Below are 14139 nucleotides of genomic sequence, written 5' to 3'. Positions count from 1 at the left end.
AGTAAGATTTTAACAAGGAAAAAAAACTGAAGTGATATAAGCAGATGTGAACAGAAATAGTCCTGCTGAACACAGGGCATACAATTGGTTTATCTATGACCATGAGAAGCTTGATCCTTGGTCCAGAGCATTATGGAGCTTAAATTCACTGACCCTAGTCCATGTGGTTGATGTAGAGCTCGAACCCTAGTCCATGTGGTCGATGTAGTCGGCCGGAATCCTAGCTCCTTTGTGATTTTTGAATTTTCATAGACAAATCCCTCCCAACCACCAATTCAGTTCACAATCTAAACCCACATATTATCATGTTTCCATTTCATTCTGCTAAGAATATTATGATATTAACCACAAGACTCTTTTAACCACTCACTCATGTCCCCCAATGCCGTCCATATATTTCTATAGGCCACTCAATTCAAATTTCAACCATTGGAGTTCGCAAAAGTTTCTCCAATACAAAATTCTGAATCAAATTCAGCCTCATAATGCCTTTTTTATATCACTATTCAAACAAAAAAAAAGTGAAATTCCCTTTCAAACAATTGACAAAAACAAAAGTAAATAAGTCAAAGAAAGTGAGTGGATCATACATTAGATTAAAATTGAGTTTCAGATACCATAATGAGTCAACTTCATAACCACCACTATGAGTAGATAAACCTAGTTGTATTTAATAATAGTTATTCCTTATCCGATCATTGTATGATCAGAATTAGACATAGAAAAGTAAGTATATCTTGATTAACAAAATTAAACATGAACGGAACTCGGTGATAAACGCAGTCATACAGGTGTTAGATGCCGATACACATGACACTGTTCATGTTACAAAATATTTGGAGTTTCGGTGAAGTCAATATCATAACCTGGGTTAAAATCTTGTCGAAGGCAACTGTTCCAGAAGCAAACTGCATGAAAGCAACAAGACTTGGTTCTCGGGTCTCTCTTCTGTCGGTTATATAAGAAAACGAACGAATTGCCAGCTTAAGAAACCTGCTTGTCCCAACTCCTCCACAGATTATCAGCCTCTGCTCCATGATGACCAGTTTGATAAACAGAGTTCCATGGCCGTTGAGCAAAGGGTTTTTTATCGAACGTCGGGCGTTCGTAAAAATTCACCCTCTTTCTCCCTCTACCACTCTTCCATCCCCCTCCTGTTTGATAAGGATTGTCACTTTGAAATCTTGAAGTTTTATACCTTGACATGTACTGACTGGGACCTTCTCTCTTTCTCCAGTTACCTTCCCAGTCACCCGAGCCAACTCTGGTTCTTCCATATCCAAAACTATCCGATTCTTTATTTTTATTCTCCCATTGATTCCAACCCCATGATTTTTCACAACCATTTCCCCATCTTGTGTCCTCGGTAGATAGATTTGGTCTAGCATGATTACTCTCCCAAGGATTATCTTCGTTCATTTCCTGTCTATGGTTATTACTCATTCTGATAGGATCTTCCTCGGCGTTTCCCCACCCACCTCTATTTGACCCAGAACAATTGCTCTCCCAAGGATTACCTTCTCTTTTACTAGGATCTCTAGAACCAGGTTCAGATGATAGGTTATTTCTCGTCCTGATTTGATCATCTTCAGAGTCACCCCATCCTGTACATGGAACAGGACGATTCATGCTAGAAAGAACATTATCGCCTCGAAATACGAACTTTCCTTCTCTCCCCCTGTCGTCAGGAGCCATGGGTTCTCGATCCAAATCTAATAGCAACTCGGGATCAATTTCAGAATTCCAATCAATATCATCGATATAAATGTCTGGATCGGGCAAAGATATGTCACAAGGGAGACCATTTATCGCTGCCCAATAGCGTGATTTGGCATTACAAAATGCCTCTTCACCAGCTGAATCATTCCACTGAGCAATATTTTCATAGTAAGACATCATTCTCTTGGCTTCCACAAGCTTTCTCCATGGAACTGAGCCTACCAATGCGCAAAAGTTTTTCTCCCATGAAGGTACAGTCTGCCAAGAACCTAAAAGCAAAAAAAACCAAGAATTTTGACATTATTCAACACTCAATCCATTGAAATAAACAAATAAAAGAAGGGAAAAACGATGCAGACCCCAAAATATAATAAGCAACAAGCTTCATCAAGTTATGACTCGAGGTCTGAACGGACTCAAGTCAGATTTCAGAATGTTTATTTTGTCTAACTCGTGACATCTGCCTCGTTTAAATGGCTGATTCGGGTTGATTTTGGGTCGATTTGATCAAGATGATTCATATCTAGACGTGTCAGACTAGACAATGAGAAAGAAAAAAAACACCACCCAGACTGTCCATGATTCAGTATTGTGAATTTAGAACCAACTGATCCTTCAGGAAAATATTGAAAAGCCAAGTACAATCTGAAAAGTAAAATCAGACATTCAGACCTAAAAATAGAAACATTTAACAGTAATATCCATTTTCTCCCAAACTAGGTATACCTAATCCAGAACCCTAAATGAATGTCCTAAACTATGCACAATTTATCCTAAGTCATTACCAAGACAAGTATGAGGTGTCAGAATTCTTTAATTTGTGGGAAGTTTTCACATAACATTTGTAAGTAAGTAGCAACAAACCCTAAAAGTACCAAATCATTGATCATACCAACAAAAAAACACCCAGTTAAAATTTCACCAAAACCCATCTTAGGAAATCAAAATCCCACAACAAAAAAACCCCAACTACAAAGAATTTCAGAAAACCCACCCACCTAACTTCAAAGAGATTTAACGAAAATGAGCAAGAACATTTCGAAATCGTCACATACCAGGAGGGGGTTTCTTGCTTTGTGATCTTTCCGCTGACGTCGATGGAGCTTCTTGATAATGTTGTTGATTATTTCTTCTCCAATCAACCATCTCTGACGAAAACAAAACTACAAAATTTCTGAAAGATTGAAGTCAAACTAAAAAACCAATTGAACCCACAAATCGAAACAAAGAGTTCTCCTTGTTGAGAAAATCAAAATCAAAACTTGCTTACAAATCTAAAGATGAAATCGATTCTAGAGAGAGAAAGAGAGGAGTTATTTGGCAGGTTTGTGTGAGAAGGAAAGTCCAATTTTTTCGAGATATATACGAAGAAATTACTTTCGGGTACTACTTAATTACAATCTAATCCTCTGAATTTCTTTCTGTATGAAAAAGATCCTATAAATCGCTACACGTGTTTCTACTTATAGATGACGTCAAATGAAAAAGACAAAAATACCCTTATGACACAAAACCTAATGGCCAGCGCTTTGGGGAAAGCTTAATAGTTTTCGGGGTGTGAAGACTTGGTCCAAAATTGGTTAATATTGTTTGACAATTTTATTTAGGGGGAAAGCAAAATACTTCTCCACCTCACCTCTCTCTCTCTCCACCTCACCTCTCTCTTTCTCCACCTCACCTCACTCTCTCCACCTCACCTCACTCTCTCCACCTCACCTCACTCTCTCCACCTCACCTCACCTCTATCTTCTCCGACTAGGTCGCCGGCCGGAAAAATTTTCCGGACGGCGACCATAAAAAAAAATTATATTTTCACTCTCTCTCTCTCTCTCGAAACTCCGGCGAAGGGGTTTCCCTTCGTCGGAGTTCCGGTCTGTTGAAGAACAGACCGATCTGGTCTGTTGAAGAACAGGCCATTTCCTGTCTGTTCTTCAACAGACCGGAACTCCGGCGAAGGGAGAGAGAGTGAAATTTTATTTTTTTATTTTTTTAATGGTCGCCGGCCGGAAAATTTTTCCGGCCGACGACCTAATCGGAGAAGATAAAGATGTGAGGTGGAGAGAGAGTGAGGTGAGGTGGAGTGTTTTTTTTATTTCCCCTTAAAATTTATTTCCCCGGAAAATTTCTAAATTTCTACATATTCCCTTTAAAATTTCACACCCCGGAAACTATTTAGCTTTTCCCAAAGCGCTGGGCAACCTAATCTACTGGCAGAAAAACCACTATCTTTCTACTTATATGGCTTAATGTTATAACTAAAAGTCGCGGAAGCTATCGAACCTACCTAGAAATTGATCCGATTATGAAGATTAATCGAAAAGCTAAGTCAAAATCAAATATGCGAACAGAATTTAACGAGGTTCGGCTTTAAAGCCTACGTCCTCGGGCGAACAAGAAATCTTTATTGAAGGATAGATGAAGACGACTAACACAATCCGCAAGTTCGTCCCAAGATGGTACCGTATAGTAATAACCCTCTATACTAAATCTTCGACGACCGAGAAATTTAACACCGCTCAAAAACTATGAAAAATTTCTCTCACTCTTGCTCTCTCTCTAGCTCTCTAAAGAAGAGTTGTTGTTTGTGTTGGTGTGGTTAGATTGGACCCAAGACCCCCTATTTATATTATAATATAAGCCGGTGGGGGAACCAAATTTTGGAAACCAAAATTTAGAAACCATCCAATTTGGAAACCCAAATTGGAACCGCCTATGAGCATTCAAACCGCCATAATTCAAAAAAACCAATTTGAAACCAAAATTGGAAACCTCCTTCACAAACCATCCATCACCCAAACCGCCTCTTACAATTCTCCACCTCGTACACAATTTGATATAAACTTCAAATTTTGGACGAACACCAGGATACTCCTTGTAAGATATATTTGCTTCTTCTTGTAACTTCATCCGACTGCGCCATATGACCATGGCTGCCTACGTACCCTTTTACAGGATCAAGCCTACCGTAGTTCTACCAACCCTTCACATAAAGAAAACCTTGTCGCCGTTACGCCCTTTCGGGCAACTTAACACGAGCCGATTTGTAGCAATTCCAGACAATGCTGAAACTTGCTACATGTCACCACTTTAGTCAACATGTCCGCGGGATTCTCATCTGTGTGTACCTTCATGAGAGAAACATCACCTTCCTCTATGACATCTCGTACAAAGTGATACCTGACATCGATATGCTTAGTGCGAGCATGATGAACCTGATTCTTTGCCAAGTGAATCGCACTTTGACTATCACACCATACATCTACGCTCTCCTGCTTAATCCCTAGATCATCTAGAAGACCCCACAACCACAATGCTTCCTTCACACCCTCGGCCATAGCCATATACTCGGCCTCCGTAGTAGATAACGCAACTGTAGATTGTAACATCGATCGCCAACTAACTGGAGCACCATGTACCTTAAACACATAACCAGTAGTAGATCGTCTTCTATCTAGATCGCCAGCATAATCCGAGTCAACATAACCGCTTACCTGACATGTGTCTCCACCAAAGCACAAACCCGTATCAACAGTACCCTTCAAGTACCTCAAGACCCACTTCACAGCTTCCCAATGTGTCTTCCCCGGGTTTGCCATAAACCTACTAACAACACTGACCGCCTCTGAAATATCCGGACGAGTACACACCATAGCGTACATCAAACTGCCAACTGCACTAGCATACGGTACACGATCCATATGATCCTTCTCCACCGTAGTAGTGGGAGATTGTTTTCCCGAGAGCCTGAAGTGTGGTGCCAAAGGTGTTGACACCGCCTTCGCATTCTGCATCCCAAATCGAGAAACTACTCGTTCGATGTAACCTTTCTGTTTCAAGTACAGTTTCTTACTTGACCGCTCTCTCTTAATCTCCATTCCCAGTATCTTCTTTGCAGCGCCCATGTCTTTCATCTCAAACTCTTGACTGAGTTGAGATTTCAACTTATTTATCTCCACCATGCTTCGAGAAGCAATAAGCATGTCATCCACATACAAAAGGAGATAAATAAAGTCACCTTCGCGAAGCTTTTTGATGTATACACAACAATCATAGTCACTTCTGCGAAAACCATGCTTTAGCATGAAAAAATCAAATCGTTTGTACCATTGGCGAGGGGATTGTTTTAATCCGTAAAGAGATTTTCTCAAACGACATACTTGATTTTCTTTACCCTCAACCTTGTATCCCTCAGGTTGAGCCATATAAATTTCTTCTTCCAAATCACCGTGCAAGAAGGCAGTTTTAACATCGAGTTGTTCCAGCTCAAGATCACTGTGAGCAACAATACTCAATAGCACCCGAATAGAAGTATGTTTCACGACCGGTGAGAAAATCTCATTGTAGTCGACCCCTTCTTTCTGTGCATAACCCTTGGCCACTAGTCTTGCCTTATACCTTGTACCCTTGATCTCGGAAGAATCCTCTTTCTTCTTGTACACCCATTTACAACCAATAACAGACTTACCTTCGGGCAATGGGACAACCTCCCATGTCTGGTTCTTGTGAAGAGACTCCATCTCTTCTTGCATAGCAACCAACCAACTCTCTCTTTCCTCCGCGGTAATAGCTTGTTTGAAGGTGACCGGCTCGTCGTCTTCCACCGAGAGTGCATATTCAACCAAATTTGCCTGCCCGTAATGCCTAAGAGGTTTGTCTGACCCTAACCTCTGTACCGGCTTATATAACCGTTTCGGCCTAGTGTGTACCGAAACATCCTGCTGTTGTTGTTGTAAAACTTGTGTACCTTCCCCTTGAACCTCCTCATGATCAGGTTCATCAATTTCCTCATCCTGAGTATTATCCTGATGCTCCACCTGATCATGATTCCTAGAAACCCGTTGGTCTTCGGCTTCTACTTCCACTACTTGAGCTTTAGTAGACCCAACATCACCACAACTAGGCACCGTAGCTTTCGCCATAGCTACAATAGATGACTCATCAAACACCACATCTCTGCTGATTACAAACTTCTTGTCTTCCGTACACCATAGCCGATAACCCTTGACTCCTGTAGCATATCCTAAGAAAATTGCCTTCTTTGCTCTATTGTCAAGTTTGTTACCTTTAACATGGTAATAGGCCGTACAACCGAAAACCTTAAGTCTCCCGTAATCTGCATGTTCACCTGACCACACCTCGTAAGGTATGCCGCCATCTAAAGAAGAATGTGGAGACCTGTTCACTATATAACAAGCTGTAGCAACAGATTCTGCCCACCATTCTACGCCTAGTCCCGAATTGGAGCGCATACATCTAGCCTTCTCAAGTAGTGTACGGTTCAATCTCTCTGCGACTCCATTCTGCTGAGGTGTGTTTACTACTGTCCAGTGCCTCACAATGCCTTCTTGATTACAAAACTCCTTGAATGCCCCATCCGTGTACTCGGTCCCATTATCCGACCTTAACGTCTTCAGCTTTCGACCAGTTTTGTTCTCAACCATTGCTTTCCACACCAGGAATGTGTTGAATACCTCATTCTTATGCTTCAGAAAATAAAGCCAGACAAATCTCGAATGATCATCAACGAATGTAACAAAATACCTGGAACCACCCTTGGAAGGTAACTTTGCCGGTCCCCAGACATCGGTGTGTACGTAGTCTAATACCTCTTTGCTCCTGTGCTTGCTTGTAGAGAACGTCACCCTGTGTGCCTTCCCGAACACACAATGCTCACAAAACTCCATGCAAGGCTTCTTCATGTCCTTCAACAAGCCTTTCCCGCACATCAGAGATAGACCCTTTTCTGACATATGCCCAAGGCGCATATGCCAAAGCCTCGTACTAGCCGTTGGATCCCTTCCACTGATTCCTACTGCTACATCTCCCGTAATTGTTGTCCCCAAAAGTTTGTATAAATTTCCGTAACGAGTACCTCTCATTACCACCAAAGAACCCTTAACGACTTTTATGGAGCCATTCTCTATAATTATCTTACAGCCGTTCCGCTCCAACACACCAAGGGAAATTAGATTTTTCCGCAAATCGGGTATGTGTCTTACGTCCGTCAATGTTCTCACCACTCCATCGTGCATCTTGATCTGTATTGTTCCGAGTCCCACAGTTTTACATATACTATCATCACCCAGTATAACTGTACCACCATCTATACTCCTATAGGTAGTAAACAACTCCCTATTTGGGCACATATGGTGTGACGCCCCTGAATCAAGCATCCACTTATCGAAGATCTTCTCAGACACCTCTGTCACCGAGAAACATTCGTCCGCCTCTTCTGACACATATCCCGCCTCTTGCATCTCTTGTTTCTCCTTGTAGCCTTCGTTCTTTTGCTTCAACTTTCTCTTTGGACAAGCCGCTTTAAAGTGGCCAAGCTCACCACAACTAAAGCACGTTTTCTTGAAAGAGCCTCTAGATTTGGATCTAGATTTCCCGCCCTTTCCCTTTCCTCTTTCATTACTCCTCCCCCTTGTTACAAACAACCCTTGTGCTTGTTCCTTGTCTACTCCACCCGACGCCATACTGCTAGTAGCAACCTTACGAAGGTCATCCGCTAATAGCGAATTTCTCGTCTCTTCCATGGTTAGACTATCACCAACAAGCATCAAAGTTTGAACAAGGTTCTCATAGGATTTAGGTAATGAAAGTAACAATATGAGGGCTTGGTCCTCATCCTCAACCTTAACATCAATATCCTTCAAATCTGAGATAATCCTGTCAAACCTATTCACATATTCCTGAATAGAAGAACCCTCTTCTATTCTACATGTGAATAATTTGGATTTTAAGTAGACCCGATTCGTTAAAGTTTTCGTCATGAAACTGCTTTCTAGCTTTAACCACACACCCGCCGCCGTTGCTTCTCCGTCTACTAGGAACGCCACGTCCCTCTCAAGACACAACATAATGGTGGCCCGTGCTTCGAGATCTAACTCCTCCCAATCCTCATCTGACATATCTCCTGGTTTCTTTCCCGTCAACGTCTTGTGTAATTTCTGCGAGATTAACAGATTCTTCATCTGCATCCGCCAATAAGAAAAATCGTTTTTCCCATTGAACTTCTCTATCTCATATTTCCCTGATTTGACCGTACCACTTCTCGATCCCATCTTCTCTTCGTTCAATCTCAACAAGGCTCTGGTACCAATTGTTATAACTAAAAGTCGCGGAAGCTATCGAACCTACCTAGAAATTGATCCGATTATGAAGATTAATCGAAAAGCTAAGTCAAAATCAAATATGCGAACAGAATTTAACGAGGTTCGGCTTTAAAGCCTACGTCCTCGGGCGAACAAGAAATCTTTATTGAAGGATAGATGAAGACGACTAACACAATCCGCAAGTTCGTCCCAAGATGGTACCGTATAGTAATAACCCTCTATACTAAATCTTCGACGACCGAGAAATTTAACACCGCTCAAAAACTATGAAAAATTTCTCTCACTCTTGCTCTCTCTCTAGCTCTCTAAAGAAGAGTTGTTGTTTGTGTTGGTGTGGTTAGATTGGACCCAAGACCCCCTATTTATATTATAATATAAGCCGGTGGGGGAACCAAATTTTGGAAACCAAAATTTAGAAACCATCCAATTTGGAAACCCAAATTGGAACCGCCTATGAGCATTCAAACCGCCATAATTCAAAAAAACCAATTTGAAACCAAAATTGGAAACCTCCTTCACAAACCATCCATCACCCAAACCGCCTCTTACAATTCTCCACCTCGTACACAATTTGATATAAACTTCAAATTTTGGACGAACACCAGGATACTCCTTGTAAGATATATTTGCTTCTTCTTGTAACTTCATCCGACTGCGCCATATGACCATGGCTGCCTACGTACCCTTTTACAGGATCAAGCCTACCGTAGTTCTACCAACCCTTCACATAAAGAAAACCTTGTCGCCGTTACGCCCTTTCGGGCAACTTAACACGAGCCGATTTGTAGCAATTCCAGACAATGCTGAAACTTGCTACATGTCACCACTTTAGTCAACATGTCCGCGGGATTCTCATCTGTGTGTACCTTCATGAGAGAAACATCACCTTCCTCTATGACATCTCGTACAAAGTGATACCTGACATCGATATGCTTAGTGCGAGCATGATGAACCTGATTCTTTGCCAAGTGAATCGCACTTTGACTATCACACCATACATCTACGCTCTCCTGCTTAATCCCTAGATCATCTAGAAGACCCCACAACCACAATGCTTCCTTCACACCCTCGGCCATAGCCATATACTCGGCCTCCGTAGTAGATAACGCAACTGTAGATTGTAACATCGATCGCCAACTAACTGGAGCACCATGTACCTTAAACACATAACCAGTAGTAGATCGTCTTCTATCTAGATCGCCAGCATAATCCGAGTCAACATAACCGCTTACCTGACATGTGTCTCCACCAAAGCACAAACCCGTATCAACAGTACCCTTCAAGTACCTCAAGACCCACTTCACAGCTTCCCAATGTGTCTTCCCCGGGTTTGCCATAAACCTACTAACAACACTGACCGCCTCTGAAATATCCGGACGAGTACACACCATAGCGTACATCAAACTGCCAACTGCACTAGCATACGGTACACGATCCATATGATCCTTCTCCACCGTAGTAGTGGGAGATTGTTTTCCCGAGAGCCTGAAGTGTGGTGCCAAAGGTGTTGACACCGCCTTCGCATTCTGCATCCCAAATCGAGAAACTACTCGTTCGATGTAACCTTTCTGTTTCAAGTACAGTTTCTTACTTGACCGCTCTCTCTTAATCTCCATTCCCAGTATCTTCTTTGCAGCGCCCATGTCTTTCATCTCAAACTCTTGACTGAGTTGAGATTTCAACTTATTTATCTCCACCATGCTTCGAGAAGCAATAAGCATGTCATCCACATACAAAAGGAGATAAATAAAGTCACCTTCGCGAAGCTTTTTGATGTATACACAACAATCATAGTCACTTCTGCGAAAACCATGCTTTAGCATGAAAAAATCAAATCGTTTGTACCATTGGCGAGGGGATTGTTTTAATCCGTAAAGAGATTTTCTCAAACGACATACTTGATTTTCTTTACCCTCAACCTTGTATCCCTCAGGTTGAGCCATATAAATTTCTTCTTCCAAATCACCGTGCAAGAAGGCAGTTTTAACATCGAGTTGTTCCAGCTCAAGATCACTGTGAGCAACAATACTCAATAGCACCCGAATAGAAGTATGTTTCACGACCGGTGAGAAAATCTCATTGTAGTCGACCCCTTCTTTCTGTGCATAACCCTTGGCCACTAGTCTTGCCTTATACCTTGTACCCTTGATCTCGGAAGAATCCTCTTTCTTCTTGTACACCCATTTACAACCAATAACAGACTTACCTTCGGGCAATGGGACAACCTCCCATGTCTGGTTCTTGTGAAGAGACTCCATCTCTTCTTGCATAGCAACCAACCAACTCTCTCTTTCCTCCGCGGTAATAGCTTGTTTGAAGGTGACCGGCTCGTCGTCTTCCACCGAGAGTGCATATTCAACCAAATTTGCCTGCCCGTAATGCCTAAGAGGTTTGTCTGACCCTAACCTCTGTACCGGCTTATATAACCGTTTCGGCCTAGTGTGTACCGAAACATCCTGCTGTTGTTGTTGTAAAACTTGTGTACCTTCCCCTTGAACCTCCTCATGATCAGGTTCATCAATTTCCTCATCCTGAGTATTATCCTGATGCTCCACCTGATCATGATTCCTAGAAACCCGTTGGTCTTCGGCTTCTACTTCCACTACTTGAGCTTTAGTAGACCCAACATCACCACAACTAGGCACCGTAGCTTTCGCCATAGCTACAATAGATGACTCATCAAACACCACATCTCTGCTGATTACAAACTTCTTGTCTTCCGTACACCATAGCCGATAACCCTTGACTCCTGTAGCATATCCTAAGAAAATTGCCTTCTTTGCTCTATTGTCAAGTTTGTTACCTTTAACATGGTAATAGGCCGTACAACCGAAAACCTTAAGTCTCCCGTAATCTGCATGTTCACCTGACCACACCTCGTAAGGTATGCCGCCATCTAAAGAAGAATGTGGAGACCTGTTCACTATATAACAAGCTGTAGCAACAGATTCTGCCCACCATTCTACGCCTAGTCCCGAATTGGAGCGCATACATCTAGCCTTCTCAAGTAGTGTACGGTTCAATCTCTCTGCGACTCCATTCTGCTGAGGTGTGTTTACTACTGTCCAGTGCCTCACAATGCCTTCTTGATTACAAAACTCCTTGAATGCCCCATCCGTGTACTCGGTCCCATTATCCGACCTTAACGTCTTCAGCTTTCGACCAGTTTTGTTCTCAACCATTGCTTTCCACACCAGGAATGTGTTGAATACCTCATTCTTATGCTTCAGAAAATAAAGCCAGACAAATCTCGAATGATCATCAACGAATGTAACAAAATACCTGGAACCACCCTTGGAAGGTAACTTTGCCGGTCCCCAGACATCGGTGTGTACGTAGTCTAATACCTCTTTGCTCCTGTGCTTGCTTGTAGAGAACGTCACCCTGTGTGCCTTCCCGAACACACAATGCTCACAAAACTCCATGCAAGGCTTCTTCATGTCCTTCAACAAGCCTTTCCCGCACATCAGAGATAGACCCTTTTCTGACATATGCCCAAGGCGCATATGCCAAAGCCTCGTACTAGCCGTTGGATCCCTTCCACTGATTCCTACTGCTACATCTCCCGTAATTGTTGTCCCCAAAAGTTTGTATAAATTTCCGTAACGAGTACCTCTCATTACCACCAAAGAACCCTTAACGACTTTTATGGAGCCATTCTCTATAATTATCTTACAGCCGTTCCGCTCCAACACACCAAGGGAAATTAGATTTTTCCGCAAATCGGGTATGTGTCTTACGTCCGTCAATGTTCTCACCACTCCATCGTGCATCTTGATCTGTATTGTTCCGAGTCCCACAGTTTTACATATACTATCATCACCCAGTATAACTGTACCACCATCTATACTCCTATAGGTAGTAAACAACTCCCTATTTGGGCACATATGGTGTGACGCCCCTGAATCAAGCATCCACTTATCGAAGATCTTCTCAGACACCTCTGTCACCGAGAAACATTCGTCCGCCTCTTCTGACACATATCCCGCCTCTTGCATCTCTTGTTTCTCCTTGTAGCCTTCGTTCTTTTGCTTCAACTTTCTCTTTGGACAAGCCGCTTTAAAGTGGCCAAGCTCACCACAACTAAAGCACGTTTTCTTGAAAGAGCCTCTAGATTTGGATCTAGATTTCCCGCCCTTTCCCTTTCCTCTTTCATTACTCCTCCCCCTTGTTACAAACAACCCTTGTGCTTGTTCCTTGTCTACTCCACCCGACGCCATACTGCTAGTAGCAACCTTACGAAGGTCATCCGCTAATAGCGAATTTCTCGTCTCTTCCATGGTTAGACTATCACCAACAAGCATCAAAGTTTGAACAAGGTTCTCATAGGATTTAGGTAATGAAAGTAACAATATGAGGGCTTGGTCCTCATCCTCAACCTTAACATCAATATCCTTCAAATCTGAGATAATCCTGTCAAACCTATTCACATATTCCTGAATAGAAGAACCCTCTTCTATTCTACATGTGAATAATTTGGATTTTAAGTAGACCCGATTCGTTAAAGTTTTCGTCATGAAACTGCTTTCTAGCTTTAACCACACACCCGCCGCCGTTGCTTCTCCGTCTACTAGGAACGCCACGTCCCTCTCAAGACACAACATAATGGTGGCCCGTGCTTCGAGATCTAACTCCTCCCAATCCTCATCTGACATATCTCCTGGTTTCTTTCCCGTCAACATCTTGTGTAATTTCTGCGAGATTAACAGATTCTTCATCTGCATCCGCCAATAAGAAAAATCGTTTTTCCCATTGAACTTCTCTATCTCATATTTCCCTGATTTGACCGTACCACTTCTCGATCCCATCTTCTCTTCGTTCAATCTCAACAAGGCTCTGGTACCAATTGTTATAACTAAAAGTCGCGGAAGCTATCGAACCTACCTAGAAATTGATCCGATTATGAAGATTAATCGAAAAGCTAAGTCAAAATCAAATATGCGAACAGAATTTAACGAGGTTCGGCTTTAAAGCCTACGTCCTCGGGCGAACAAGAAATCTTTATTGAAGGATAGATGAAGACGACTAACACAATCCGCAAGTTCGTCCCAAGATGGTACCGTATAGTAATAACCCTCTATACTAAATCTTCGACGACCGAGAAATTTAACACCGCTCAAAAACTATGAAAAATTTCTCTCACTCTTGCTCTCTCTCTAGCTCTCTAAAGAAGAGTTGTTGTTTGTGTTGGTGTGGTTAGATTGGACCCAAGACCCCCTATTTATATTATAATATAAGCCGGTGGGGGAACCAAATTTTGGAAACCAAAATTTAGAAACCATCCAATTTGGAAACCCAAATT

The 14139-nt window shown here is 42.2% G+C and overlaps 1 protein-coding gene across 1 annotated transcript; it reads right to left on the bottom strand.

The window, feature by feature from the left end:
- Positions 1–563: 563 nt before the first annotated feature.
- On the bottom strand, positions 564–3065 carry LOC147545499 (uncharacterized). The gene is made up of 2 exons (XM_086633302.1): positions 2775–3065; positions 564–1988 (listed from the first exon to the last, which is right to left on the bottom strand). The coding sequence occupies exons 1-2, from the start codon at positions 2863–2865 to the stop codon at positions 985–987; spliced, it is 1095 nt and encodes a 364-aa protein (XP_086489428.1). The 5' UTR covers positions 2866–3065; the 3' UTR covers positions 564–984.
- Between the last annotated feature and the right edge of the window lie 11074 nt (positions 3066–14139).

This window comes from Eschscholzia californica, unplaced genomic scaffold (genome assembly GCF_041429995.1).
Source record: "Eschscholzia californica isolate CP2 unplaced genomic scaffold, dmEscCali1.0.p SCAF_4, whole genome shotgun sequence".
In the NCBI taxonomy this organism is placed as follows: Eukaryota; Viridiplantae; Streptophyta; class Magnoliopsida; order Ranunculales; family Papaveraceae; genus Eschscholzia; species Eschscholzia californica.
The sequence above is the reverse complement of the archived record's forward strand: the minus strand, read 5'-3'. Positions and strand labels throughout refer to the sequence as shown.

What these genes read in the sequence shown, in the direction of transcription:
- LOC147545499 (XM_086633302.1), bottom strand. Translation starts at nt 2,865, where the DNA reads ATGGTTGATTGGAGAAGAAATAATCAACAACATTATCAAGAAGCTCCA. An exon ending in AAGCAAGAAACCCCCTCCTG is followed by an intron (nt 1,989 to 2,774) that starts GTATGTGACGAT and finishes TTTTGCTTTTAG; the next exon opens with GTTCTTGGCAGACTGTACCT.